Source organism: Erythrolamprus reginae, chromosome 9 (genome assembly GCF_031021105.1).
Source record: "Erythrolamprus reginae isolate rEryReg1 chromosome 9, rEryReg1.hap1, whole genome shotgun sequence".
NCBI lineage: Eukaryota > Metazoa > Chordata > Lepidosauria > Squamata > Dipsadidae > Erythrolamprus > Erythrolamprus reginae.
Genome location: NC_091958.1, coordinates 7,220,254 through 7,248,013, shown reverse-complemented (window position 1 = coordinate 7,248,013; position 27,760 = coordinate 7,220,254). Strand labels below are relative to the sequence as shown.

The 27,760-nt window shown below is 43.2% G+C and overlaps 1 protein-coding gene across 1 annotated transcript; it reads left to right on the top strand.

The window, feature by feature from the left end:
- The first annotated feature begins 1,050 nt into the window (after positions 1-1,050).
- Positions 1,051-26,138, top strand: HEATR3 (HEAT repeat containing 3). Its single transcript, XM_070760199.1, has 15 exons — positions 1,051-1,281; positions 2,701-2,873; positions 3,753-3,840; positions 4,924-5,036; positions 6,304-6,413; positions 8,137-8,277; positions 11,158-11,426; positions 12,798-12,888; positions 13,929-14,080; positions 16,067-16,149; positions 18,733-18,869; positions 21,454-21,542; positions 22,696-22,839; positions 24,218-24,394; positions 25,612-26,138. Exons 1-15 carry the CDS (start codon positions 1,150-1,152, stop codon positions 25,744-25,746), a joined length of 2,034 nt encoding a protein of 677 aa, XP_070616300.1. The 5' UTR covers positions 1,051-1,149; the 3' UTR covers positions 25,747-26,138.
- Positions 26,139-27,760: the final 1,622 nt, after the last annotated feature.

Genomic DNA, 27,760 nt, shown 5'->3' with positions numbered 1-27,760 from the left:
TACTCTTGATTCTATTCTATTCTGATTCAATTTCTACTCTACTCTGATTCTATTCTATTCTGTTCTACTGTACTCTACTCTGATTCTATTCTGTTCTACTCTGATTCTGTTCTATTCTAGTCTATTCTGATTATTCTACTCTACTTTGATTCTATTCTACTCTAATTCTATTCTGTTCTACTGTATTCTACTCTGATTCTATTCTGTTCTACTCTACTCTGATTCTACTCTACTCTGATTCTATTCTATTCTGTTCTACTGTACTCTACTCTGATTCTATTCTGTTCTACTCTACTCTGATTCTGTTCTATTCTAGTCTATTCTGATTATTCTACTCTACTTCGATTCTATTCTGCTCTAATTCTATTCTGTTCTACTGTACTCTACTCTGATTCTATTCTGTTCTACTCTACTCTGATTCTGTTCTATTCTAGTCTATTCTGATTATTCTACTCTACTTTGATTCTATTCTACTCTAATTCTATTCTGTTCTACTGTATTCTACTCTGATTCTGTTCCATTCTACTCTATTCTGATTATTCTACTCTAATCTTATTCTATTCTACTGTACTCTAATTCTGTTCTATTCTATTCTGTTCTACTGTACTCTACTCTGATTCTATTCTACTCTACTCTGATTTATTGATTTATTGATTTATTTCGTCCAATACACAATGAGGGTTTTAATGGATATACACATAGTAAAATACATGATGAAGGCTATAGAGGATATACTCGTAGTAAAAGATATCTCAGAAAGAATAGAAGCTATAGGAATAGAACATAATAGTATAATATATAATATATTATAACATAATATATATTCTATTCTTCTCTGATTCTACTCTTGTCTATTTTACTACGATTCTGTTCTGTTCTATTCTACAGCCCTCTCCTCTCCTCTGTTTTATCCCTTAGATGGCGCTGTGGCCAATCTAATAAATATATAATAATAAATATATACCCACCGACCCACCCACCAAGCTCCCCGTGGCCCCTCCCCTTCTCCCCTCCCCTTCCGCAAGCCGAGCCCCCTCCCCCGCCTGGCATCCGGGGCGGGGACAGCCGCGCCTGCGCCTCAGCTGCACACGTGGGGAGGGGGGAAGGCCGGCTGTGGCGGGTGTCTTCCGTGGGAGAAGCGGCGCGGCGATGGGCAAGACCAAGGCCCGTCGCTTTCGCCCGCCGCCTTTCGCCCCGGCCGGCAGCCTGAGCGAGGAAGCGGCCGAAGCCCAAGCGGCCGAAGAAGACGCCGGCTCCCCGGCCGCCGAGCTGCTGGAGAAGGCAAGGGAGGAGGGGTTGCTTAAGGGCTAGGGGAGGCGATGGCAGGGAAGCCGGGCTTGGCCTTCAGAAATCGGGGCTCTCCGTCCACCCCTGGAGAGGTTTTTAAAGGAGAGCCTGGATTGAGATGGGCTAGTGCAGGGGTGGGCAAAGTTGGCTCTTCTATGACTTGTGGACTTCAACTCCCAGAATTCCTGAGCCAATCGTGCCAGCACAGGAATTCTGGGAGTTGAAGTCCACAAGTCATAGAAGAGCAAACTTTGCCTTCCCCTGGTCTAGGTAGGCAAATTTGGCTCTTCTATGGCATGTGGACTTCAACTCCCAGAATTCCTGAGCTAGCATGATAAACTCAGGAATTATGGGAATTTATTTATTTTTATTGATTGATTGATTGATTGAATTTGTATACCGCCCCTCCAGAAGTCATAGAAGAGCCAACTTTGCCTACCCCTGGTCTAAGGTAGGCAAAGTTGGCTCTTCTATGACTTGCGGACTTCAACTCCCAGAATTCCTAAGCTAGCATGATTGGCTCAGGAATTCTGGGAGTTGAAGTCCAGAAGTCATAGAAGAGCCAACTTTGCTTACCCCTGGTCTAGGTTCTCCTGCTCTGGAGCAGGGGGGGCTCGGCTAGAAGACCTCCCAAGGTCCCTTACCTCTCTGAGTCTATTCTGGCATAGGGAAGGGCCAGGCATCAGGGAGTGAGGGGAGGGGGCTGCATTAATAAGAGGGATTTAAATTAGGATCACGGGAAGTGTGAATGGCACTTTTATTGTGCTTTGGGTAAGGCCACACTTGGAAGATGCTGCATGATGATGCACTATTATCATTGCTTTGGATAATATGAGGCATCCACTTTTGGTCAACGTGATGTAAAAAAAAAGATGTTGGGGTTCTTTAGAAACAGTGCAGAGAACATCAACTAACAGGATTAAGAGACTGGAGGCTAAAACATATGAATAACAGTTGCAGGAACTGGGCATGGCTAGTTTACTGAAAAGAAGGACCAGGGGAGAAATAATAGCAGTCTTCCAATATCTCAGGGGTCGCCACAAAGGAGTCAATCTATTCTCCAAAGCATCTGAAGGACCAAAAACAATGGGTGGAAACTAAATAAGGAGAGAAGCAACTTAGAACTAAGGAGAAATTTTCTGAATGCTCCAACACTGGAAGATGTTGGATAATCATTTGTCTGAAATAGTGTAGGGTTTCCTGCCCAAGTAGGGGGCTGGACTAGAAGACCTGCAAGATCCCTTGTAGCCCTGTTATTTTCTATTCTAGCCTTGGGAAGGATCAGGCATTAGGGAGAGAGAGGAGGGGGCTGCATTTATCAAAGGGGAGCTGCAAATATTTTCCTCTGTCGAGACTTAATTGTTCGGTTTATTAATTCCCTGCGCCTGCCTCCCCTTCTCCTTCCCTTTCTAGCTGCAGCACCACAATGCGGACGTGCGTGAATTTGCTTGTGCCAACATTTCCAAGATGTTGCAACAGCAACAAACGATTCCAACTTTTGTGCAACAAGATGTGGTTCGGCGGCTGGGCCCGTTGCTACTGGATCCAAGCTTAGTGGTTCGGGAGACGGCAGCAGGAGCTCTCCGGTAAGTGATAGATGATAGATAGAAGGTATGGGGAAATGGTGGGTTTAGGGCGATATTTAGATAGGCTCTTTGGAGTCCTTAATACATTGGACAGGCTTACATTGAAAATCTGACACAAAAAAGAATAGAATAGAATAGAATTCTTTACTGGAGCCGCATATAAATCCAATAAATAAATAAACCTACATGGAATACTGTGTTCAGTTCTGGAGAACTCACCTACAAAAAGATATGGATAAAATTGAACGGGTCCAAAGACGGGCTACAAGAATGGTGGAAGGTCTTAAGCATAAAACGTATCAGGAAAGACTTCATGAACTCCATCTGTATAGTCTGGAGGACAGAAGGAAAAGGGGGGACATGATCGAAACATTTAAATATGTTAAAGGGTTAAATAAGGTCCAGGAGGGAAGTGTTTTTAATAGGAAAGTGAACACAAGAACAAGGGGGCACAATCTGAGGTTAGTTGGGGGGAAAGATCGGAAGCAACATGAGAAAATATTATTTTACTGAAAGAGTAGTAGATGCTTGGAACAAACTTCCAGCAGACGTGGTTGGGAAATCCACAGTAACTGAATTTAAACATGCCTGGGATAAACATCTATCCATTGTAAGATAAAATACAGAAAATAGTATAAGGGCAGAGTAGATGGACGATGAGGTCTTTTTCTGCCGTCAGTCTTCTATGTTTCTACATTTCTCGTCTTGATTTCTTTCCCAATAAGATCCCCCCCTACCCCATTCAGCGGTAAAAGTTTCTCAAAACTTTCAGACCTGTTTTGATTGTGTTGTGACTTATCCTTATCTTAAAAGCCTTTATTACTGGCTGATTAAAAACATCTTAGCAAACTAATGTGGAATAAATTTGGTTTGTTGCAGAAACCTCAGTGCCTGTGGAGGATTTGAAGTTTGCAATGATATGGTCACTAAAGACGTTATGACTCCTCTTGTTGCTTTGTTGAAGGAGGTATGTTCTGCATGCTCTACGGAGAGGGGCGGCATATAAATCTAAATAATAATTATAATAAAATAATAATAATAATAGTTGTTGTTATTAGTATTGTTATTATTAGTACTGTTATTATTATTAGTAGTAATAGTAGTGTTGTTTTGTTGTTGTTATTGTTGTTGTTGTTATTATTATTATTATTATTATTATTATTATTATTATTATTATTATTAAAAGGTCAGTACAACACAGCAAACAAGATCACTATGCTGGATTTCGTATTTCATCACCATTCGGGCGCTTCCCAAGCACCTAGGACTGCGGAATGTAGCAGCGAATTATGTTTGCCGATCCCAGTAAAGCGGCCTTTTGCAATTGACAGATGGAGATTTTGTCAATTCAGATGGTTTTCAAACGTCCGCTGAGATCCTTTGGCACTGCGCCCAGCGTGCCAAGTACCACTGGGACCACTTTCACTGGCTTATGCCAGAGTCGTTGCAGCTCGATTTTTAGATCTTCGTATTTCACTAATTTCTCTAGCTGCTTCTCCTCAATTCTGCTGTCTCCTGGAATTGCGATGTCGATGACCCATACTTTCTTTTTCTCCACGATCACAATGTCTGGTGTGTTATGTTTCAGAATTCGGTCAGTCTGAAGTCGGAAGTCCCACAGTAGTTTTGCTTGCTCATTTTCGACCACTTTTTCGGGCTTATGATCCCACTGGTTCTTTGCCACTGGGAAATGGTAGTTCTGGCACAAGTTCCAGTGGATCATCTGATGATGATGATGATGATGATGATGATGATGATGATGATTATTATTATTATTATTATTATTATAAAATAATTCCATACAGGTGTGTTGGAATGTACAGGAGCCTGAACACATCCTCTCTTTAAAGGAACAGATCATTTTCTGCTTTCTTATTAAAGCAGCTGCCTCTTTTTCAAGCAAAAAGAAAGAAATGGCTACTTTAAAGAGATGCTGTGCTCATCTACCATCTCAGGACAGAATGTGTATACATTAAATTGAACAAAAAAAGGTTTTGAGAAATATTTTGAGTATAACCAGTGAAATTTTTCCCTACGCCGATTCAAACAGTGCCGGGCAGGATTTATAGAAAACAACGGCTCCTCGAAGGAAGACAAGCAGGCGGAGAAGAACCCTACCGAAGACATCGCTAATGAAGCTGTCAATTTGCTCTGGAATGTGTGGTCAGTAGAGTCGTGAAATGCAGGGTTGGGCTCAACCTTGCAGTGGAGAGGGATGGGTGTGGCTAGGGTGGGCGGGTCCAGGTCGACACCACTCATGCCATGGGTGCCTGGGGTGGCCTGAACGCTCGGCTAGCGATAATGGGCTCCCGAGGTCCGTTTTGGGCTGCGAAGGCCTCCTGCAACCCTCCGTCAGTGAAAATGGAGGCATCGCGGGCTGGTCCTTCACTATTTCCCGGCGGCTCCGCAGGTCAGATCTAAATACCCAGGATCTGGTCCTCAGGCCTTGAGTTGTTTATTATTATTATTATTATTATTATTATTATTATTATTATTATTATTATTTATTAGATTTGTATGCCGCCCCTTTCCATAGAGTCGGGGCGGCTCACAACATAATAAAACAATTCATAACAAATCTAATAATTTACAATTTAAAATTTAAAGTAGTTAAGAAAACCCCATTTTTAAGCAGACTTTGATACCCCTGCGATCGACTCTTAGGACAGTGTTTCCCAACCTTGGCAACTTGAAGATATCTGGACTTCAACTCCCAGAATTCGCTGGCTGGGGAATTCTGGGAATTGAAGTCCAAATATCTTCAAGTTGCCACGGTTGGGAAACACTGTCTTAGGAGATGGACCAACTAAATCTTCCTTTTTTTTATTGGTTTCTTTACTAAATTAACAACAAACAAAAAATACTTAAAAGAAAACGTGCCCAACACCAATAAAACCCCCACCACCATTTAGGGGGTTAAATTATTTACAATAAGTTTCAATTTCTTCCTTAGCTCCGGTTTACAATTCTTTACATACAAAAAGGGAATGGAATTTATTTTTCACATTGTCGTCATAAATTCTACTTAAGATATAATTTTTCACCTTATTCCATCGTGCCAGCAGCTTCTCCAGTTTATTTTCATCAAAGTTATTTAATCTTATTTCCATAATTTCGAAGTGGATGTGGTCCACCATGTACCAGTACCCATTCTGGATTGTCCATTTATTGCTCTCCTTCCACCCTAATACCACTACTGCTTGAGCGCTTTCCAAAGCTGCTGTTTTGATTTCTTTAAATTCTCGTGATTCCCCATATTTAACTAGTGTTGCTAATTCTTTCGTAATTATCCAATTAATGTTTAGCATATTATTTATTTCATTCTGTACTTCCTTCCAAAATTTTTGAACTTCAACACATTCTCAGAACATATGCATAAAAACTCCTTTTATTTGGCAACCAACTAAATCTTCCTTAATGTCTCTATCAGTGAATGCAACAGTACAGCTGTATCAATATTCAACAAAGAAGGATGCTTAGAGGTTATTCTGCAATATCTGAAGAGATTTCATACAAATGTTGACCTGGCTATCGCTGTGGGTAAGAAAGGGCGGATATTTTACTTTTTTCTTGGAGGTGCTCGTTATATTTGATATCTCCCCCTTTGGCTGGCACGCGGATGTCTGTATAATTTACCAAGAAAAGGGGGTAGATTTTTTTTAAAAAAAATTTATTCCCCCCCCCAATTTCCATTTTTTATGCCAAGATATAGACCTTAAAATGTCAATAACATACATATTTATACATTTTTGCTCAATCAATCAAAAATCAATACCCTATTTTGCACCTATTTTTATCCTGTTCATCAGTCTCTTTTCCTTTTATTGCGTTACACTCCCCACTTTCTATCTCCATCTCCTCCTACCTTCTTACTCCTTCTCTCCCCTTCCTACTTTTCTCCACTCCTTCCTTCCCTTCATCTGCACTTGGGGAAAAGGAATCCTCAATCTGAGTATTGCATTGGCAGTTCTGTGTTAGCAAAAACTTCAGAAGAGAAGGATTTAGGGGTAGTGATTTCTGACAGCCTCAAAATGGGTGAGCAGTGTGGTCGGGCGGTAAGAAAAGCAAGTAGGATGCTTGGCTGCATAGCTAGAGGTATAACAAGCAGGAAGAGGGAGATTGTGATCCCCTTATAAAGAGCGCTGGTGAGGCCACATTTGGAAGACTGTGTTCAGTTCTGTAGACCTCACCTACAAAAAGATATTGAGAAAATTGAACGGGTCCAAAGACGGGCTACAAGAATGGTGGAAGGTCTTAAGCATAAAACGTATCAGGAAAGACTGAATGAACTCAATCTGTATAGTCTGGAGGACAGAAGGAAAAGGGGGGACATGATCGAAACATTTAAATATGTTAAAGGGTTAAATAAGGTCCAGGAGGGAAGTGTTTTTAATAGGAAAGTGAACACAAGAACAAGGGGACACAATCTGAAGTTAGTTGGGGGAAAGATCAAAAGCAACATGAGAAAATATTATTTTACTGAAAGAGTAGTAGATGCTTGGAACAAACTTCCAGCAGACGTGGTAGATAAATCCACAGTAACTGAATCTAAACATGCCTGGGATAAACACATATCCATCCTAAGATAAAATACCGGAAATAGTATAAGGGCAGACTAGATGGACCATGAGGTCTTTTTCTGCTGTCAGTCTTCTATGTTTCTAGCTTTCTACTTCCTCTTTCCCCCTCTTAACCTCTCCTGGAGTGCTTCTTATCCTAATTCACCTCATATTTAACAGACTGATGACATATCAGTGTTGGTTATGACCTATAAAGCCCTTCATGGCACCGGACCAGGATATCTCTGGGACGGCCTTCTGCCGCACGAATCCCAGTGGCTGGTTAGGTCCCACAAAGTTGGCCTTCTCCAGGTCCCGTCGACTAAACAATGTTGTCTGGCGGGACCCAGAGGAAGAGCCTTCTCTGTGGCGGCCCCGACCCTCTGGAACCAGCTCCCCCCAGAGATTAGGATTGCCCCCACCCTCCTTGCCTTTCGTAAACTTCTAAAAATCCACCTCTGTCAGGCATGGGGGAACTGAGATATCTCCCCTTGCCTATGTAGTTTTATGTATGATATGATTGTGTGTATGTTTTTATATACTGGTTTTTTTTTAGATTTTTAATGTAACCTCCAGAAAAAAAAAACACACCTTTGATTGAGAATCTCTGCGGAGAAAGACAGATAGGTAAAGGAAGGTTGATTTTATGACTTTTTCTTCTCGGATTTGTGGCCTAGATTTAAACGCCTTCTCTGCCCGTATAGCATCCTGTTTGCAAACTGTGACAGAAGATAACCCAGAACTACTATCGTCTTTCGATGCATCTGCCCACCAGGCGCTGGAAATGGTCATGTTATCATCGGAGAAAGATATGGATCACACCCTTCTGCGGACATTGGTGGCAGGTAAATACCTAATCTGGGCAGGCTCAGGAGTTTGAGAGTTCGCAGGTGGTGAAGTTGACCTACTGTATTTTTCGGAGTACAGTAATACCTCGTCTTATGAACCTAATTTGTTCCCGGGGGAGGTTCGTAAGACGAAAAGTTCGTAAGACGAAACATTGTTTCCCATAGGAAACAGTGTAAAATCAATTAATCCGTGCAACGAAACACCCCCCCCCCCCGCAAAAAACGCCGCCGCCCGGCTGTCACCTTTTGAAACCGGGGGGCTTCCCAGTGTCCTCCTGAACCCGAACGCCAAACCCGAACTTCCGGGTTTGGCGTTCGGGAGGCCGCCGAGAAGCCCCCCCGGCTGTTTTAAAAGGTGACAGCCAGGCGGCGGGGCTTCTCAGCGGCCTCCCGAACCTGAACTTTTGCCGAACTTCCAGGTTCGGCATTCGGGAGGCCGCCGAGAAGCCCCGCCGCACAGCTGTCGTCTTTTGAAACATCTGGGGGGCTTCTCGCCGGCCTCCCGATCGCCGAACCCGGAAGTTTGGGTTTGGCGTTCGGGTTCAGGAGGACGATGGGAAGCCCCCCCGGCTGTTTCAAAAAGTGACAGCCAGGCGGCGGGGCTTCTCGGCGGCGGCGGGTTCGTAAGAAGGAAAAAGTTTGTAAGAAGAGGCAAAAAATTTCTGAACCTCGGGTTCGTATCTCGGGTCGTTCGTAAGACGAGGGGTTCGTATCATGAGGTGCCACTGTATAAGATGCACCTGAGTTTATTGGGGAGGGGGAGAAATCCACCTACCAGGTGTTCATCGGGCTATCATCCTTAGTCTGATCAGCACATTGTTTTATTCCCTAGTTCAAGCTTTATTTTTCTTCCTTTTTTCTTTCTTTCTGTTTCTTACATTGATTCCTATTTTCTGGCCAATTGTAAAATCTAAACTATTTGATACACACTTTAAATTAGAAAGATAATAAATATACATATTAAGACACCTCTAAAACAAAATTAAAGTCACTGTACCTTTCTTATATTAACGCATGTTTTATCATTGTCAATACTTTTGCCAATTAAACCTTTATGACTATGGGTAATGCTTTCTCTTTGATAAGAACATCTGTCAACTATCCAGTTCACTTTCATTACTATGCGACTTAGAGTTGTATAAACTATAATGATTATATTCTATCCCACTAAATCGGATTTGTCATCTTAATAATGTTACATACGTAAATAGTCCCTTGGCTTGAGTTGGCTTGTCCCTTTCTCGTGCACAAGAAATTCGGTAGTGACCAGATTTGGCTAGACTGATCTCTACCGTATCCGAATTCCGAGTGATCGGAAACTTCAGATCATGCAGAACGCGGCCGCGAGAGCCATTCTGGGGCTTCCCAGATTCGCCCACGTTTCTACAACACTCCGTGACCTGCATTGGTTGTCGATCAGTTTCCGGTCACAATTCAAAGTGTTGGTTATGACCTTTAAAGCCCTTGGACCAGAGTACCTCCAGAACCGCCTTCTACCGCACAAATCCCAGCGACCGATAAGTTGGCCTTCTCCGGGTCCTGTCGACTAAACAATGTCGTTTGGCGGGCCCCAGGGGAAGAGCCTTCTCTGTGGCGGCCCCGGCTTTCTGGAATCAACCCCCCCTGGAGATTAGAACTGCCTCCACCCTCCTTGTCTTTCACAAACTACTCAAGACCCACCTTTATCGCCAGGCATGGGGGAGTTGAGACACCTTCCCCCTGGCTTTTATATTCTATGTTTGGTATGTATGTGTTGCTTGGTTTTTTAAAAATATGATAGGGTTTTATATGCTTTATTTTTTTAATAATAGATTTGTTTCGCTATAACATTGTTTTTATTATGGCTGTGAGCCGCCCCGAGTCTTCCGAGAGGGACGGCATACAAATCTAATAAATTATTATTATTATTATTATTATTATTATTATTATTATTATTGGAAATATTTTTGCTAATTAAACCTTGATGACTATGGGTAATGCTTTCTCTTTGATGATAACTTTCATTATTATGCGACTTAGAGTTGTATAAACTAATGATTATATTCTATCCCACTAAATCGGATTTGTCATTTTAGTGATGTGTATACATAAATAGTCCCTTGGCTTGAGTTGGCTTGTCCCTTTCTCTCGTGCACAAGAAATTCGGTAGTGACCAGATTTGGCTAGACCAGTGATTTTCAACCTTTTTTGAGCCATGGCACATTTTTTACGTTTACAAAATCCTGGGGCACATTGAGTTGGGGGGGGGGGGTGTTTTAAAAAAAGTTTGGACAATTTTTTTTCCTCTCTCTTCCTCCCTTCCGCTCTTTTTCTCTCTCCCTCCCTCTTTCCCTTCTTTTTTTTCTCTCTCTCCATCCCTTTCTTCCTTCCTTCCTCTCTTTTTTGCTCTCTTTCTCCCTCCCTCCCTCCCTCCCTCTATGTCTTTCTCTCTCCCACCTTTCCCCCCTCACTTTCTCTCTCTCTCTCTCTTTCTTTCTTTCTCTCTCTTGTTCTTTCTCTCTCTCTCTCTTGTTTTCTTTCTCTTTCTTTCTCTCTCTCTCTTTCTTCCTTTCTTTCTCTCTTGTTTTCTTTCTCTCTTGCTTTCTTTCTCTCTCTCTCTTTCTTCCTTTCTTTCTCTCTTGTTTTCTTTCTCTCTCTCTTTCTTCCTTTCTTTCTCTCTTGTTTTCTTTCTCTCTTGCTTTCTTTCTTTCTCTCTCTCTTTCTTCCTTTCTTTCTCTCTTGTTTTCTTTCTCTCTTTTTCTCTTTCTTCCTTTCTCTCTCTCTCTTGTCTTCTTTCTCTCTCTGAGCTTTGCGGCACACCTGACCATGTCTCGCGACATACTGGTTGAGAAACACTGGGCTAGACTGAACTCTACCGTATCCTTTTCGTGGCTTCAGGGGTAGCGTGGAACATCAAGAGCACCGTGCCTTCGGGAAGCCAGGCGGAAACCATCAACGCGATCCTGAAGATTTTCTCAGACTGCCTGGCGGTGGATGCCGGAGAGGCGGTCGTTCGAATGAAGAAAGCCGAAACGGAAAGGTTGAAGACTCCCGTTGAAGGAAACGGAGTGAACGGAGGAAACTGTGTAAACAATGAAGATGATAGCATGGAAGTGGAAACGGGAAAGATTGCCCGAGGAGAGAAGGATCTGTTAGATCTACTGCCGGTAAGTGGCTGATCTGTTCTTTCAAAATGGGAGCACCAGGGGCTGATTTATGAGGATAAATCCAGGGTTCCAAGTAGTACATTCATAGCGAACAGAACTTCGATGCAGGTAGATTCCTCAAATAATAGTTTTATTGGATATATCATATAGGCACAGGCTGGTGAAAAGCGATTCTGAATGTTCCTGCGGAAGAGGGAGATTGTGATCCCCTTATATAGAGCGCTGGTGAGACCACATTTGGAATACTGTGTTCAGTTCTGGAGACCTCACCTACAAAAAGATATTGACAAAATTGAACGGGTCCAAAGACGGGCTACAAGAATGGTGGAAGGTCTTAAGCATAAAACGTATCAGGAAAGACTTCATGAACTCAATCTGTATAGTCTGGAGGACAGAAGGAAAAGGGGGGACATGATTGAAACATTTAAATATGTTAAAGGGTCAAATAAGGTTTAGGAGGGAAGTGTTTTTAATAGGAAAGTGAACACAAGAACAAGGGGACACAATCTGAAGTTAGTTGGGGGAAAGATCAAAGGCAACATGAAAAAATATTATTTTACTGAAAGATTAGTAGATCCTTGGAACAAACTTCCAGCAGGCGTGGTTGGTAAATCCACAATAACTGAATTTAAACATGCCTGGGATAAACATATATCCATTGTAAGATAAAATATGGGAACTAGTATAAGGGCAGACTAGAAGGACCATGAGGTCTTTTTCTGCCGTCAGTCTTCTATGTTTCTACCTAATTAAAATAAAAAGTTTTCTCCCTTCCCCAGTCACACGGTCCAATCACAGTGCTGTCCGGTTGCCTGGTAACTTCACCCTTCCTCTCTCCGGCCATCTGTGGAATGTCCTTGGTTCTCAAGAGAAAGTATTTTGTTTTGGCTAAAAAACCCCAGCTCTCTCTATTGCCCCCTCCCTATCCCTTAGCTCCTGTGTAGTTGTCATGCATTCTAGCAGCCAGTTAGGTCCCACAGATTCGGCCTTCTCCAGGTCCTGTCGGCCAGGCAATGCCGTCTGGCGGGGCCTAGGGGAAGAGCCTTCTCTGTGGCGGCCCCGGCCCTCTGGAACAAACTCCCTCCGGAGATACGTACCACACTGATATTGTGCATGATTGAATTGGATGAATGTGGATGAGTGTACATGGGGTTTTAAGAATTTTTTATTAATTTTTATCATTCTTTTGAAAAATAATTAGATTTCTTCACATATATATATTGTGGCAGGCCCTGAGATATTGGAACACTGCTCATCTGCTTCTTTTCACTAAACTAGACATACCCACTTCCTGAAACCATTCTTCATATGTTTTAGCCTCCAATCTCCTAATCAACTTTGTTGCTCTTCTCTGAATTCTTTGCTTCCTAGCGCAGCCATCAGGAGTTGAAGCAAGTGAGTGCGTTACTTCTGGCTCAACAAACTGCCCTGGAGATCATTGTCAACATGTGCTGCACCGAAGGTAGGTCTGGCTTTTTTCTTGGGTGAAGTAAGCTGGGTGCTTAGGTGGGCGGCGATAAAAGTGGGATAAGTAAATAAATAAAACAAATGTAGTTTTCCTCAACTTGGTCAGCTGTTTTAATACGTGTGCCTTCATCATACCGTACCGAGATACGTTCATCTTTTGTATACAGTGGTACCTCGAGATACGAGTTTAATTCGTTCCGGACCTGGGCTCTTAAGTCGAGCAGCTCTTATCTCGAACGACTTTTCCCCATAGGAATTAATGTAAATAATTTTAATTGGTTCCAGCCCTCAAAAAACTGACAAAGTTAGTCTAAATTATGCAGAAAGACATGTTTTTAATGAAGAAATGTACATGTACATATAAATGAATAATGAAGTTTCTTTCACTTAACTTGTAAACTTTCTTAAACTTTTAAATTTACATATGTTCAACTTCTCTGCCACCCAATCCTGTAGGACAGAGGTCCCCAACCCTTTTTGCACCAGGGACCGGCTTTAAGCGATCAAGAGAGGAATGGGTGAATGAATGGACGGAGGGTGGGAAGGAAGGAAGGAAAGAGGGAAGGGACAGGAACAGAGGAAGGAAGCAAGGAAACTTATGAAAGGGGAGAGTAAGAGAGGAATGAGTGAAGGGAGGGAGGGAGGGAAGAAGGTGGGAAGGAGAAAGAAAAGAAGAAATAGAGGAAGGGAAGGTAAAAGAGAGAAAGAAAAAGAGCAAGAAAGAAAGCTGCAAGCACCCCCCCGAGCCCCCCAGGCCGGCTGCAACCTTTTAAAACACGCGCGCCGCTTCGCAGCTGTCTCCTGAAGCCGAACGCGGAAGTTAGCGTTTGGCTTCAGGAGACAGCTCCTTGGTGCTTGTATCTCGAATTTGGGCTTGTAAGTAGAACAAAAATATCTCTCCCCTCCCAGCTCTTATCTCGAGTTGCTCTTAAGTAGAGCAGCTCTTATGTCGGGGTTCCACTGTATTTACAATGGGTCAGTTTTGGTTGGTCAGCCAAAAGTCATGAATGTTGACGCCTGGCCTTTTATTTCTAGACGCCTCTGACGAAGAATGGGAAGAGTTATCAAGCAGCGATGAAAGCGATACCTTTCTGGATAACAGTTATGAAGAAGGAAAACTCCTTTCTCCACTGTGCCTTTCAGCCGAAGTTCACACTGCCCTGGTCAACCAGTTAATCCCAAAGAAGGTCACCAGCTCTTGCTTGACTTCAGGCCACAAACCTCTTGAGTTTCCAAAAGCGGTTTCTATTTTACAAACCTGCGATTACATTTATTTTATTTATTTATTAAATTTGTATGCCGCCCCTCTCCGTAGACTCGGGGCGGCTCACAGCAGTAATAGAAAAACAATATATAATACAAATCTAATAATTAAAACTAAAAACCCATAATTTAAAAAAACATGCACACAACATACCATACATAAACAATATAGGCCTGGGGAAGTTATCTCAGTTCCCCCATGGCTGACGACAGAGGTGGGTTTTAAGGAGCTTACGAAAGGCGAGGAGGGTGGGGGCAATTCTGATCTCTGGGGGGAGTTGGTTCCCGAGAGTTGGGGCCGCCACAGAGAAGGCTCTTCCCCTCGGTCGCTGGGATTCGTGCGGTAGCAGGCGGTTCCGGAGGTATTCTGGTCCAATGCCATGTAGGGCTGTAAAGGTCATAACTAACACTTTGTCTTGGTGTGAAGTGCTCTATAGCGTTGTTTTGAGGGTAGGTATTGAAACAATTTATGTCCAGAATGTGAGGGGTCAGTCAATACAGTGGTATCTCAAGATACGAACCCCTCGTCTTACGAACAACCCGAGATACGAACCCAGGGTTCAGAAAATGTTTGCCTCTTCTTACGAACTTTTTTCGTGTTACGAACGCCAAACCTGAACTTCAGTTTTAAAAGGTGACAGCCGGGCTGCGGAAGTTCGGGTTTGGCGTTCTGCGTTCTGGAGGTCGCTGAGAAGCCCCCGGGCTGTTTTAAAAGGTGACAGCCGGGCAGCAGCGTTTTTTTCGCGGTTTTTTTGTTGTTGCACGGATTAATTGACTTTACATTGTTTCCTATGGGAAACAATGTTTCGTCTTACGAACCTTTCGTCTTACGAACCTCCCCCTGGAACCAATTAGGTTCGTAAGACGAGGTATGACTGTACTTTCATGATCCTCTTTTTGACTGGTGTAGTACACAGGTCCTCAATGGAAGGCAGGTTGGCAGCAATTGTTTTCTCACCTTTGACTGAGTTCACACCACATGCTAAGCCTTAAAATGTGGATTACAAGTTAAGTAATGTGGAGGTCACACAATACACTAGACGTCCTTTCTTTTCTCCAAGTTGGTGCCCTTCAGATACGTTCACAGAATGCCTGCATTAATATAGTTGTATTTGAGGATGTGATAGGAGTGTCCGTATAATGAGAATTCATATAAGTATCCATTGTATGCATGCGTAATTCTCCATCCTCTTCCCCTTTCGATTGAGTGCACAAGTTGTTGTTGTTGTTGTTGTTATTATTATTATTATTATTATTATTATTATTATTATTAATTGGATTTGTATGCCGCCCCTCTCCGTAGACTCGGGGCGGCTAACAACAATGATAAAAACAGCATGTGACAATCCAATACTAAAACAACTAAAAACCCTTATTATAAAACCAAACATACACACAAATGTACCATGCATAATTTGTAATGGCCTAGGGGGAAGTAATATCTCAACTCCCCTATGCCTGGCGGTATTAGTGAGTCTTGAGTAGTTTACAAAAGACAGGGAGGGTGGGGGCAGTTCTAATCTCTGGGGGGAGTTGGTTCCAGAGGGCTGGGGCCGCCACAGAGAAGGCTCTTCCCCTGGGGCCCGCCAACCGACATTGTTTAGTCGACGGGACCCGGAGAAGGCCAACTCTGTGGGACATTATCGGTCGCTGGGATTCAACAACAAGTTGCTGATGTTTCGTAAGTCACGGCATGAAGGAAGGAGTGGCCAAAGGATTTTGGAGACAACATTGCAGTTTCACAATAAAAGATCATAACTTTTAAGTTAACTTTTAATAACTTTTCATAAGTTAAAGGAATTTGATGGTCTTAGGAACGTGAGGGTACTTCCAGATTTTGTGGGGAAGTTGTGCTCTTCTAAGAATTGGGGCCTTCACGATGACCCACAGCTGTTCTTTACTTCGTGCAGATCCTAGAAAAAACGGCTTTCCCTAGTGGAGCTACTATCGATGTCTGTATGCAACATCCATCTTGGAAGCCTCTCATTAAAAAGTAAGTGACTTGTTTCCATTTCTTGTTACGTCCTCCTTTAGGAGATCACACATTGTTGATCAGAATTTGGGTTTGGCTCGTCTAAATAAAAGAAGAATTATCAGAGCTTGCATTTGCGGAAACTAGCCTGTTTGTGCCCAAGTAGCAAACCAGCCAGCCAGCCACAGACCAGCAGAAATGGAGTTGAAGTCTTCAATGAAACACAGCAGCAGTAGGAAGTTGTGAAAAATATATATTTACTTCTTCATACTACTACTACTACTGTCTATACCAGTGATTTTCAACCTTTTTTTGAGCTGCGGCACATTTTTTACATTTACAAAATCCTAGGGCACACCACCAACCAAAATGACACAAAATGACACTCTAAGACACTCCTCTCTTTTTCCATCCATGTCTCCTCCCCCCTTGTGTGTGTGTGTGTGTGTGTATACACACTCTTGAACCATTTCCAAAAACAGGTGAGGGGATGGGGTTTTTTCTCTCTCTTCTTTGGGTGCTTTTTATCATATGCTTTAAATCCTCTCCTTTTCTCTCTCCCTTTCTTTCTCTCTTGCCTTCTTTCTCTCTCTTTCTCTCACTCTTGCTTTCTCTCTCTTTCTCTCTTTTCTTTCTCTCTCTTGCTTTCTTTCTCTCTCTCTTACTTTCTTTCTCTCTCTCGCTTTCTTTCTCTTTCTCTCTCACTCTTGCTTTCTCTCTCTTTCTCTCTTTTCTTTCTCTCTCTTGCTTTCTTTCTCTCTCTTTCTCTCTTTTCTTTCTCTCTCTTTCTCTCTCTTTCTCTCTCTCAGCAAAAAGTTGCAAGACCAGAACCTGAGCTTCCTTCTTCGCGGCACACCTGACCATGGCAACTTGAAGATACAATAAACATGCAATAAACTAGTATCTTACTGGTACCTTGCTACAACTACCCTGTTTCCCCAAAAATAAGACGTACCCCGAAAGTAAGGCGTGTCAGAGGTTTTGCAGAATTTGCTAATATAAGGCACCCCCCCGAAAATAAGGCATAGTCAAGTTTACATACGGTACGGTGGAAAAACATACGGTACCATTCAAAGCTGTTCATAGCGGTACTGTAATAATGTGGTGTCCCCTGCTGGCCCCTTCCATCGCTTTGTACCGTCCAGTACAGCAGACACAGTCTGCTGCTGTCTCACCGCCATTACAGTCTCCACTACAGTGCGTAGACTGTAGTTCCTCTGGGGGCCAGAAGCTGCAATAGTGGGAGTATACTTTTGTACCATATAAGTGCTGTTGTTTTGTGTGAGTGGGTGCCATACTGACAGGTACCGTACCGTAATCAGTGTACCGTACGGTACACTTTCTTTGGGGGTGTCAGCTTTTCTGCTTGTGAATTTGTCTTATTTGAGAAATATAAGGCACTCCCGAAAATAAGACGTAGCACAACTTTTGGAGCAAACATTAATATAAGACAGTGTCTTATTTTCGGGGAAACACGGTATCTTAGTTCAATAACTCACAGGAACCAACTTTTACAGCGTTGCAGCTTTTTCAAAGCATACTTCCACGAACAGCACACAGCTAACAGCGAGCAGACAGAGAGAAAGAGCAGGGAGCTCTTGCATAGTTAAATACCTTTCACATAATTGCTAGGTTGCTGCATGCTCAACTGCCTCTGAATGACTCAGCATTCTTACCAGAGGCCTAATTTCTGCATTATATTACCTAGGGATGTTTAATTTCTGACAAGAATTAGGGGTGACATGAAAAAGCCAGATGATGGGACTAGGGCAGCCCAACTTCCTTGGCTGTTTTGTTAACTGTTGTGTCGGGCTCTCTGATAGAATCCTCCCAAAAATGCACAGATGCAATTTCAGACACACACACGTTTCAAAATTCAAAACAATGTTCTTTATACTGAAAATTCACTTAAACTAAGCCCTCTTTTGGTATAGCAAAGAGCACTGTCTCCAAACAAACTGGTAATTTCTACAAGTCCCTTATCAGTTCTGTGATACTTAGCTTGCAGCTGTGAGGCAATTCACAGTCCTTCTTCTTCCACAAAGTGAAACACACTTTGCTCTGGTTTAGTTTCAAAGCGGGGAAAAATCAGCACACAAAAGGTCAAAGTCAGTAAAGCAGTCACAAAACACAACGATCAGATAATCCTCCACAATGGCTAAACCCACAGGCTGCTATTTATAGCAGCCTCACTAATGACCACAGCCCCACCCAACCACAGGTGGCCTCATTTTCTTTGATAATAATCTCTCAGTTGTCGTTGCCTATGCATCGCTCTCCTCTTGCATGGCTGTATTATTAACTCTTGTTCTGAATCCAAGGAGGAGATAGATAATTGATCTCCTTCTGAGCTGTCTGCCACACTCTCCTCCCTGTCACTCATGTCTTCTTGGTCAGAGGAGCCTTCATCATCAGATTCCACCAGGGGGGCAAAACAGGCCTGTAGCATGTGGATGTCTCCACCACATCCACAGTCCTTGGGGCAGGAGCTGGGCCAGAACTAACCACAACAGTTAACCAATAAGTAAAAAGGCCTCAGACCGGCCCTCAACATTAGAGGAAGACTCTCATCCCTTGTCTTGACTTCGTTCCGTTTTCTTTCAGGTTGAGCACAATCCAGTGCAGGGCGCTCACCTGCCTTCACAGCATCTTACTGGTGTCGGATCTGGATAGCCTGGGGGGTCCTTCAGCGCTTAAATCCCTCTCGCAGCATCTGTCTCAATTGATTTTTGCTCAGCCAGGTTTGTTTCGGGCTTTGATTTTTAGTCTCTTTCCAACTTGGTGGGACTCAATTCTTTCCCGCTGCCAACGTAGCTCGTTCTTCCCAGTCCTTCTGCTAATTGCAGCAGCTACCGGATAGTTCTGTCTTTTAATGATTGGGTTTCCTGCTGTTCCGTCTTTGTAGGCCCCTGCAGAGTAGAGTTATTTATTTAAGGAAGGCGTGAGCCGATCCATGTTGTAGTTGGCCTCCTGGTATGGCCTGCCAGAGACCTTTGAATCAGTGTTGACTTTTGGTTGTGGCCGTGGGTTTTGGGGTAGGGGGAGCATTTTTCAGAAATGGCGACCTCTTGCTACCAATGTTCCCTCTAAGCTGCGCGGCCTGCGCAGTTGCGCACATGACCAGTGAATGGTGCACAGCAGTTTCCAACTTCCGCGCACCATTTTCTAATATCGGAGGCTGCACAACTGCGCACATGAGTATAGAGAACAATGCGCAGCACTTTCCAATAGCCGTGCACCATTTTCTAACGTTAGAGGGATCATTGCTTTCTACCTTCCTGGGGCTGTCAGGAGGGACTGGCCCAAGTCATCCAGCTGGTATTCATGCCTAAGGGAAGACTAGAATTCATGGTCGCCCATTTTTGTTAACCTGGAGCCTTAAACCAGTGTCTCTCAACTTCAACAACTTGACGATGGCTGGACTTCAGCTTCCCAGAATTCCTTAGTCAGCCTGGAGGCTAGGGAATTATGGGAGCTGAAGTCTATCTATCTTAGAAGTGTTCGGAAACTTCAGATCGTGCAGAATGCAGCTGCGAGAGCAATCATGGGCTTCCCTAAATATGCCCATGTCACACCAACACTCCGCAGTCTGTATTGGTTGCCGATCAGTTTCCGGTCACAATTCAAAGTGTTGGTTATGACCTATAAAGCCCTTCATGGCATCGGACCAGAATATCTCCGAGACCGCCCCTTCTGCCGCACGAATCCCAGCGACCAATTAGGTCCCACAGAGTGGGCCTTCTCTGGGTCCCGTCAACTAAACAATGTCGTTTGGCGGGACCCAGGGGAAGAGCCTTCTCTGTGGCGGCCCCGGCCCTCTCGAACCAACTCCCCCCCCCGGAGATTAGAATAGCCCCCACCCTTCTTGCCTTTCGTAAGCTTTTTAAAACCCACCTCTGTCGTCAGGCATGGGGGAACTGAGATATTCTTTCCCCCTAGGCTTCTACAATTTATGTATGGTACGTTTGTATGTATGATTGGTTTTAAAATAAGGGGTTTTAGCTACTTTAATATTGGATTTGTCGCATGTTGTTTTTACCACTGTTGTTAGCCGCCCCGAGTCTACGGAGAGACTCGGGCGGCATACAAATCCAATAAATAAATAAATAAATGAGTGAGTGAGTGAGTGAGTGTGAGTAAATGAGTAAGTAAGTAAGTAAGTTGCTGAGGTTGAAAAACACATTATCAAATTTCTCACTTAGCCCCATCAACCTGGGGCTCATTTGTTGTCGTAAGTCGGGGTGAAAGTCAGCAGGTTCTGGAATAACGGTACCGGGAATTTTGAGTAGTTCAGAGAACCGGCAAATACCACCTCTGGCTACTGGTACGTGTTCTGCCAGGTTCTCTGATAGGAGTCTCCCAAAAATTCAAGGGTACAAATTTCAGACACACACACGTTTAAAAATTGAAAACTATGTTCTTTATCACAAAATTCAAAATAAACTAAGCACTCTTTTTGTATTGCAAAGAGCACTCTTCCCAAAACAACCGGGTAGTCTGTACAATTTCCCTTAAGTAGTCATTAAGTACTTAGCCAGCAGCTGTGAAGAAACTTCACACCCCTTCGTCCAACGAAGTGAGACACACATACACACTTTGCTCTGCTTTGGTTTCCAAGGCGTGAAAAAGCAACAAAGTCCAACAACACAAGATTCCTGACGAACTGCGATCAGGTATTCTTCCACAACGGCCAAACCCACATGCTGCTATTTATAGCAGCAGCCCTAATTACTGGAGCCCCACCCAAACACAGGTGGCCTCCCTTATTTCCTGTAATATGTTCTTACTTGGTCTCTTCTACGCATAATTCTGCGCTTGCGTAGGTCCAAAACATCATCATTTGAATCAATGGAAGATAAGGGAGATTGACTGCCTTGGCTGTGTGCCAAGCCCTCCTCTGCCGAGTCACTCCCACCTTCTTCTTCGTCCGAGGAAACAACTCTGAACTGATTCTGCCGGCAATAACACAGGCCTGCGACATGTTGAAGTTTCCCCTGCATCCACCTCCCCATTCCCTGGGGCAGGAACTGGGCCAGAGCCAACCACAACAATTTCCAGGTTGAATCTCTTCTTGTTCAATTTCCTGCTTTGGAAGATAGCTGGATCCCCTTCTCTCTGGAAGACTGCTTTCATGTCTCCCCTAGTCCTTCTCTTCACTAGACTAGCCATCCCAAATACTACTATTTTGCAGTATCCTTCTCCTGCGACATCCACAGAACCGTTAGGTAAAATTTTGGAATTTCACCCCTGTCATAAATTGAGGATTGTCTGTATAACTTTTGTTTTCAGCTCAAAGAAAATGTGTTTTTTTTTATTTTGGGACAGAATTTTCAAAAGAGATGGAGTTTCTAGAAGCTGTCACCAGTGCGTTGCGAGCTCTTTTGCAAATGTTGGCATCCAATAATATAACTCAGGTGAGTTTTCTGGGCGTTTTGCCATCTGCATCTTACTTCTGTAAGTTACTCATCTCTCTCCGGAGTGCTATATATAAGTCATTCATTCATTCATTCGATTTGTATGCCGCCCCTCTCCGCAGACTCGGGGCGGCTAACAACAGTAAAAAGACAACGTAAACAAATCTAATATTAAAAATCTAAAAACCCCAATTTAAGAGATCAGTCATACATACAGTCATACCATACATAAATTTTATAAGCCATGGGGAAGGGAATATTTCAATCCCCCCATGCCTGACGACAGGGGTGGGTTTTTAAGAGCTTACGAAAGGCAAGGAGAGTGGGGGCAACTCTGATATCTGGGGGGAGCTGGTTCCAGAGAGTCGGGGCCGCCACAGAGAAGGCTCTTCCCCTGAGTCCCGCCAAACTACATTGTTTAGTCGACGGGACCCGGAGAAGGCCAACTCTGTGGGACCTAACTGGTCGCTGGGATTCGTGCGGCAGAAGGCGATCCCGGAGATATTCTGGTCCGATGCCATGAAGGGCTTTATAGGTCATAACCAACACTTTGAATTGTGATCGGAAACCGATCGGCAACCAATGCAGACTGCGGAGTGTTGTAGTAACATGGGCATATTTAGGAAAGCCCATGATAACTCTTGCAGCTGCATTCTGCACGATCTGGAGTTTCCAAACACTCTTCAAAGGTAGCCCCATGTAGAGAGTGTTACAGTAGTCGAGCCTCAAGGTGATGAGGGCATGAGTGACTATCAGCAGTGACTCCCGGTCCAGAGGGCCACAACTGGTGCCCCAGGCGAACTTGGGCAAACGTACCCCTTGCCACAGCTGAAAGATGTTTCTCTAATGTGAGCAGTGGATTGAGGAGGACGCCCAAGTTGCGGACCCTCTCTGAGGGGGTTAATGATTCCCCCCCCCCCCCCCGGGTAATTGATGGACAGATGGATTTGTCCTTGGGAGGCAAAACCCTCAGCCACTTCGTCTTATCAGGGTTGAGTTTGAGCCTGTTGACACCCATCCAGACCCCAACAGCCTCCAGGCACCGGCACATCACTTCCACTGCATAATGGGCAAACCAGAAGTTTGGAAAACGGGCGAAGGACGTTTGACTCAAGGGCTGTGATTTCTTTTCCTTCCTCTTCCCTTAAAACAGTCCATGACCCCGGAGCAGCTCATGACTCTGTGCGACACCGGAATTCAGAGCACAAACATCAGCGTCCGAATAAATGTTGTTAGCATTTTGGGAATTGCTGGGAGTGTGCTTGCCAAAGTGGAAGACACCGCGGAGACGCTCAAGGTAAATAATAATTTAATAATAATAATAATAATTTATTAGATTTGTATGCTGCCCCTCTCCGAAGACTCAGGGCGGCTCACAACAACATAAAGTGTACAAATCCAATTTAAAAAAAATACAATTGAAAACCCTTACAATAAAATAATCACACAATCCAATCAAACCATACACCAAATACAATTTAAAACCCTTACAATAAAATAATCACACAATCCAATCAAACCATACACCAACCTTGACAATTGGGGTGTGTGTTAATTTCCCCATGCCTGGTGGCAGAGATAGGTTTTTAATGACTTGCGAAAGGCAAGGAGGGTGGGTACAGTCCTAATCTCTGGGGGGAGTTGGTTCCAGAGGGCTGGGGCCGCCACAGAGAAGGCTCTACCGGAAGTCCGGAGACTTCAGTGAGGCCTGTGCCCGTGCGCAGGGGGAGAGGGAAGGAGGTTTTGCGCATACACAGGGGGAGGACATTCTGGTAGGCCTGGAATTAGGTTGATTGTAGGTAATGTAGGTACCTACAAAAAGATATTGACAAAATTGAACGGCTCCAAAGATGGGCTACAAGAATGGTGGAAGGTCTTAAGCATAAAACGTATCAGGAAAGACTTCATGAACACAATCTGTATAGTCTGGAGGACAGAAGGGAAAGGGGGGACATGATCAAAACGTTTAAATATGTTAAAGGGTTCAATAAGGTCCAGGAGGGAAGTGTTTTTAATAGGAAAGTGAACACAAGAACAAGGGGACACAATCTGAAGTTAGTTGGGGGAAAGATCAAAAGCAACATGAGAAAATATTATTTTACTGAAAGAGTAGTAGATCCTTGGAACAAACTTCCAGCAGACGTGCTTGGTCAATCCACAGTAACTGAATTTAAACACGCCTGGGATAAACATATATCCATCCTAAGATAAAATACAGGAAATAGTATAAGGGCAGACTAGATGGACCAGGAGGTCTTTGTCTGCCGTCAGTCTTCTATATTTCTATGTTACTAAAAATTATTATTATTATTTATTGGATTCTATGTTTCTATGTATGGTTTTTATATTATTAGATTTTAAGTGTTTTCATTATTGTTGTATTTATTCCTATTCAAAGTCCGTTCTGGAGTAAGCGGTATATAAATAAAATAAAATGAATAAATGGAGCAGGCGCGCATTATCAGTGTTCCAAATAACATTTAAGAAATAAATCAGAGTTTTTGAGTTAGAGACCTTGGCCTCTAACTCCAGCTAGAGACTTGTGCACAACGTTTCGGTACCCGAGCCAAAACAAAATGGTTTGCCATCGCTGGTATAGGCCCTCCCACTTGGATTAAAAGACCTCCAGAGTCTCTGTTTTTAACTTCAGATTCTGCATTTCTTTGACGTTCCAGAACGTCGGAAAATTCCTCCTCAGTGTTGCGACCAAAGACCCTTCCCTTGTGGTGGTAGGAGAAGCCTTGGACGCCCTCTTTGACGTTTTTGCCGATGGCAAAGAAGCGGAGAAAGCAGCGGAGGAAATTAAATTGCTTTACGCGCTTAAGGAAATCCAGCCCGTTTTCAAGTCACGGGTAAGCATACAATTTTCCTAGTGAAGGGGGAGAAGATGGAGGGCTAAGACAGTTTAGGGAAGCATCTGGGTTTCACCAAGGATAGGTTGCTCCCGGTTCTAAGAACCAGTAGGTCCAGCACCAGGAAAGTCCACCCACCTGCCTGGGATGCTTAGGCACAAACTGGTGGTAAAGGGTTTTAGAACCCACTATTGGGTTACACATGTAAACAGCTAACTTTTCTTGCCTGGTTGCGTTCGTTCATTGATTTCCTGAAAATCCCAACATCGGCTTTATTTTAAAATCCCCACGTTACTAGTCCTCATGGTTCAGCAATGCATTTTGAAATGGCATGGCTAGACTTTTTGTCACTGACAACTTTGCTTGATATGATTTTTTAAAATTGAAAGATGGGGGATTGGCTAGAATCTGTTGTTGGGCTCTCTGGTAGACTCCTCCCAAAAATTCTCAGGTACAAATTTCAGACACACACACGTTTGAAAATTCAAAACAATGTTCTTTATAATGAAAATTCACTTAACCTAAGCCCTCTTTTGATATAGCAAAGAGCACTCGTCTCCAAACAAACTGGTAATTTCTACAAGTCCCTTATCAGTTCTGTGATACTTAGCTTGCAGCTGTGAGGCAATTCACAGTCCTTCTTCTTTCACAAAGTGAAACACACTTTGCTCTGGTTGAGTTTCAAAGGGGGGGAAAATCAGCACACAAAGGTCAAAGCAGGCACGAAACACAAGGATCAGATAATCCTCCACAATGGCCAAACCCACAGGCTGCTCTTTATAGCAGCCTCACTAATTACCACAGCCCCACCCAACCACAGGTGGCCTCATTTTCTTTGATAATAATCTCTCAGTTGTTGTTGCCTATGCATCGCTCTCCGCATGCGTGGCTGTATCATTAACTCTTGTTCTGAATCCAAGGAGGAGCTAGATAATTGATCTCCTTCTGAGTTGTCTGCCACACTCTCCTCCTCCCTGTCACTCATGTCTTCTTGGTCAGAGGAGCCTTTATCAGCAGATTCCACTGGGGGCAAAACAGGCCTGCAGCATGTGGATGTCTCCCCCACATCCACAGTCCTTGGGGCAGGAGCTGGGCCAGAGCTAACCACAACAGAATCTATCCATCTATCCATCCATCCATCCATCCATCCATCCATCCATCCATCCATCTATCTATCATCTACCTATCATTTAGAGCTCCCACATTTTTTTCTGCAGATGCGAAAGGAAGGCAGAGGACAGTATAACACAGAACAATTATGCGTTCTAGACAACGTGAAGTTGAATTTAAGAAGATTTATTGCCTATCAAGAGACATTGGACAGAAAGAAAAAAGTTTTGGAACAGAAATAGGATGGAAAGTTCTATTTTTTAAATATAGTTTTATCGAATGTTTTAATCATGAATTCTATAGGATTTTGTAACTACAGGTAGGAGAAAAGGGTTATGGTCTGTTTTTCATATCATTTTTTATTGAGGTGGGTGGAAGGGGCAGTGAAAAGTGTCAAAATCAATTCAGCAGCAGAAAAGAATCAAAATTTGTTCTTCATTGCTGAAATATCTTGATTTGCCATTCTTTAAAAAAAGAATGAGCAAAAAACCCCTAAAATAAAAGATTATAATGGACGTGTCCATTTTATTAATGTGGACAAAATAATGTGATTTCCTGGATTATATATTTCAGGGTTATCTATTTTTATTATTTTTTTAAGTACAACAGAATAAAACATTGCTCCTGGATGGTACCAGTATTCTCAGTGCCCAAAAACCGACATTTTTCCTTCTTTTTAAAAATGCTTTTATAAACAGCCAAGATCACACATTGTATTTTGTAAATATACATAATATATACAGAAGTCCATTTCTTCTTGTATTCTTGTATTTTGAAATCTTTTCAGCCAAAAGCTGTTAAAATGCCAAACAACCACATTTTCTACCAAAAGGAAGCTATGTGTTGTGTTGGATTCAGTGCTGGTGAATGGTAGCAATGAAATAATTGACATTATCATAATGTATGATAATTGTACTGGATGAACTATGATCAAACAAGAGTAAATTATAAATTATGGTACCCTGGGTAAATTGACACTACTTGGGGCAGTCAAATCCCTTTCTTTCTTTGAGAAAGCCCTTTTAGCATATTCTGACTAAAAAGCCTTCTATTATTATTATTAATTAATTAATTAATTTTGTATGCTGCCCCTCTCTGCAGACTCGGGGTGGCTCACAGCAACAACAGAAAACAATATATAATACAAATTCAATAATTAGAAAGCTAAAAACCCATATTTTAAAAAAAATATGCACACAACATACCATACATAAACAGTATAGGCCTGGGGAAGATATTTCAGTTCCCCCATGCCTGACGGCAGAGGTGGGTTTTAAGGAGTTTGCGGAAGGCAAGGAGGGTGGGGGCAGTTCTAATCTCAGGGGGGAGCTGGTTCCAGAGGGTCGGGGCTGCCACAGAGAAGGCTCTTCCCCTGGGACCCGCCAAACGATATTGTTTAGTCCAGTGTTTTTCAACCAGTGTGCCGGGGCACACTAGTGTGCCGCGAGACATGGTCAGGTGTGCCGCGAAGCTCAGAGAGAGAAAGAAAGAAAGAGAGAGAGAGAGAAAGCAAGCAAGAGAGAAAGAGAACAAGAGAGAGAGAAAGAAAGCAAGAGAGAGAGAGAGAGAAAGAAAGTAAGAGAGAAAGAGAAGAGAAAGAAAGCAAGAGAGAGAGAAAGAAAGCAAGAGAGAGAGAGAAACAGAGGGAGGGAAGGAGAGAGAAAGACATAGAGGGAGGTAGGGAGGGAGAGAGAGAGCAAAAAGGAGAGGAAGGAAGAGAAAGAAAGAGGGATGGAGAGAGAGAGAAAGAAAGAGGGATGGAGAGAGGGAGGGAGAGAGAAATAATGCGAAAGGGAGGAAGAGAGAGAATTTTTTTGTCCAAACTTTTTTTACCCCCCCCCCCCCTGCTCAATGTGCCCCAGGGTTTCATAAATGTAAAAAATGTGCCGCAGCTCAAAAAAGGTTGAAAGTCACTGGTTTAGTCAACGGGACCCGGAGGTGGTCAACTCTGGGACCTAATCGGTCGCTGGGATTCGTGCGGCAGAAATTTTCTAGCCAAATTTGCCTACATTCAGCCAAGAGGCTGGATTGAAGGAAGGCCAGCTAATAATAAAAATAAGGAAGACCTAATGAACTAATTTCAGCAACCAATTGGGCTCAGGATCAAACAGCCTCTGTACAATCAATGATGGATGCTTCTATCCCTCGGTTTGCTGTGTGTGCGGGCTGCCCCAGCCTGTTGAGTTTTTACCTCTCTTGTTTCTGCAACTCTGGTTTACTTTTTTGCTTTCACTGACTGCGAGAACTCTCACGTGA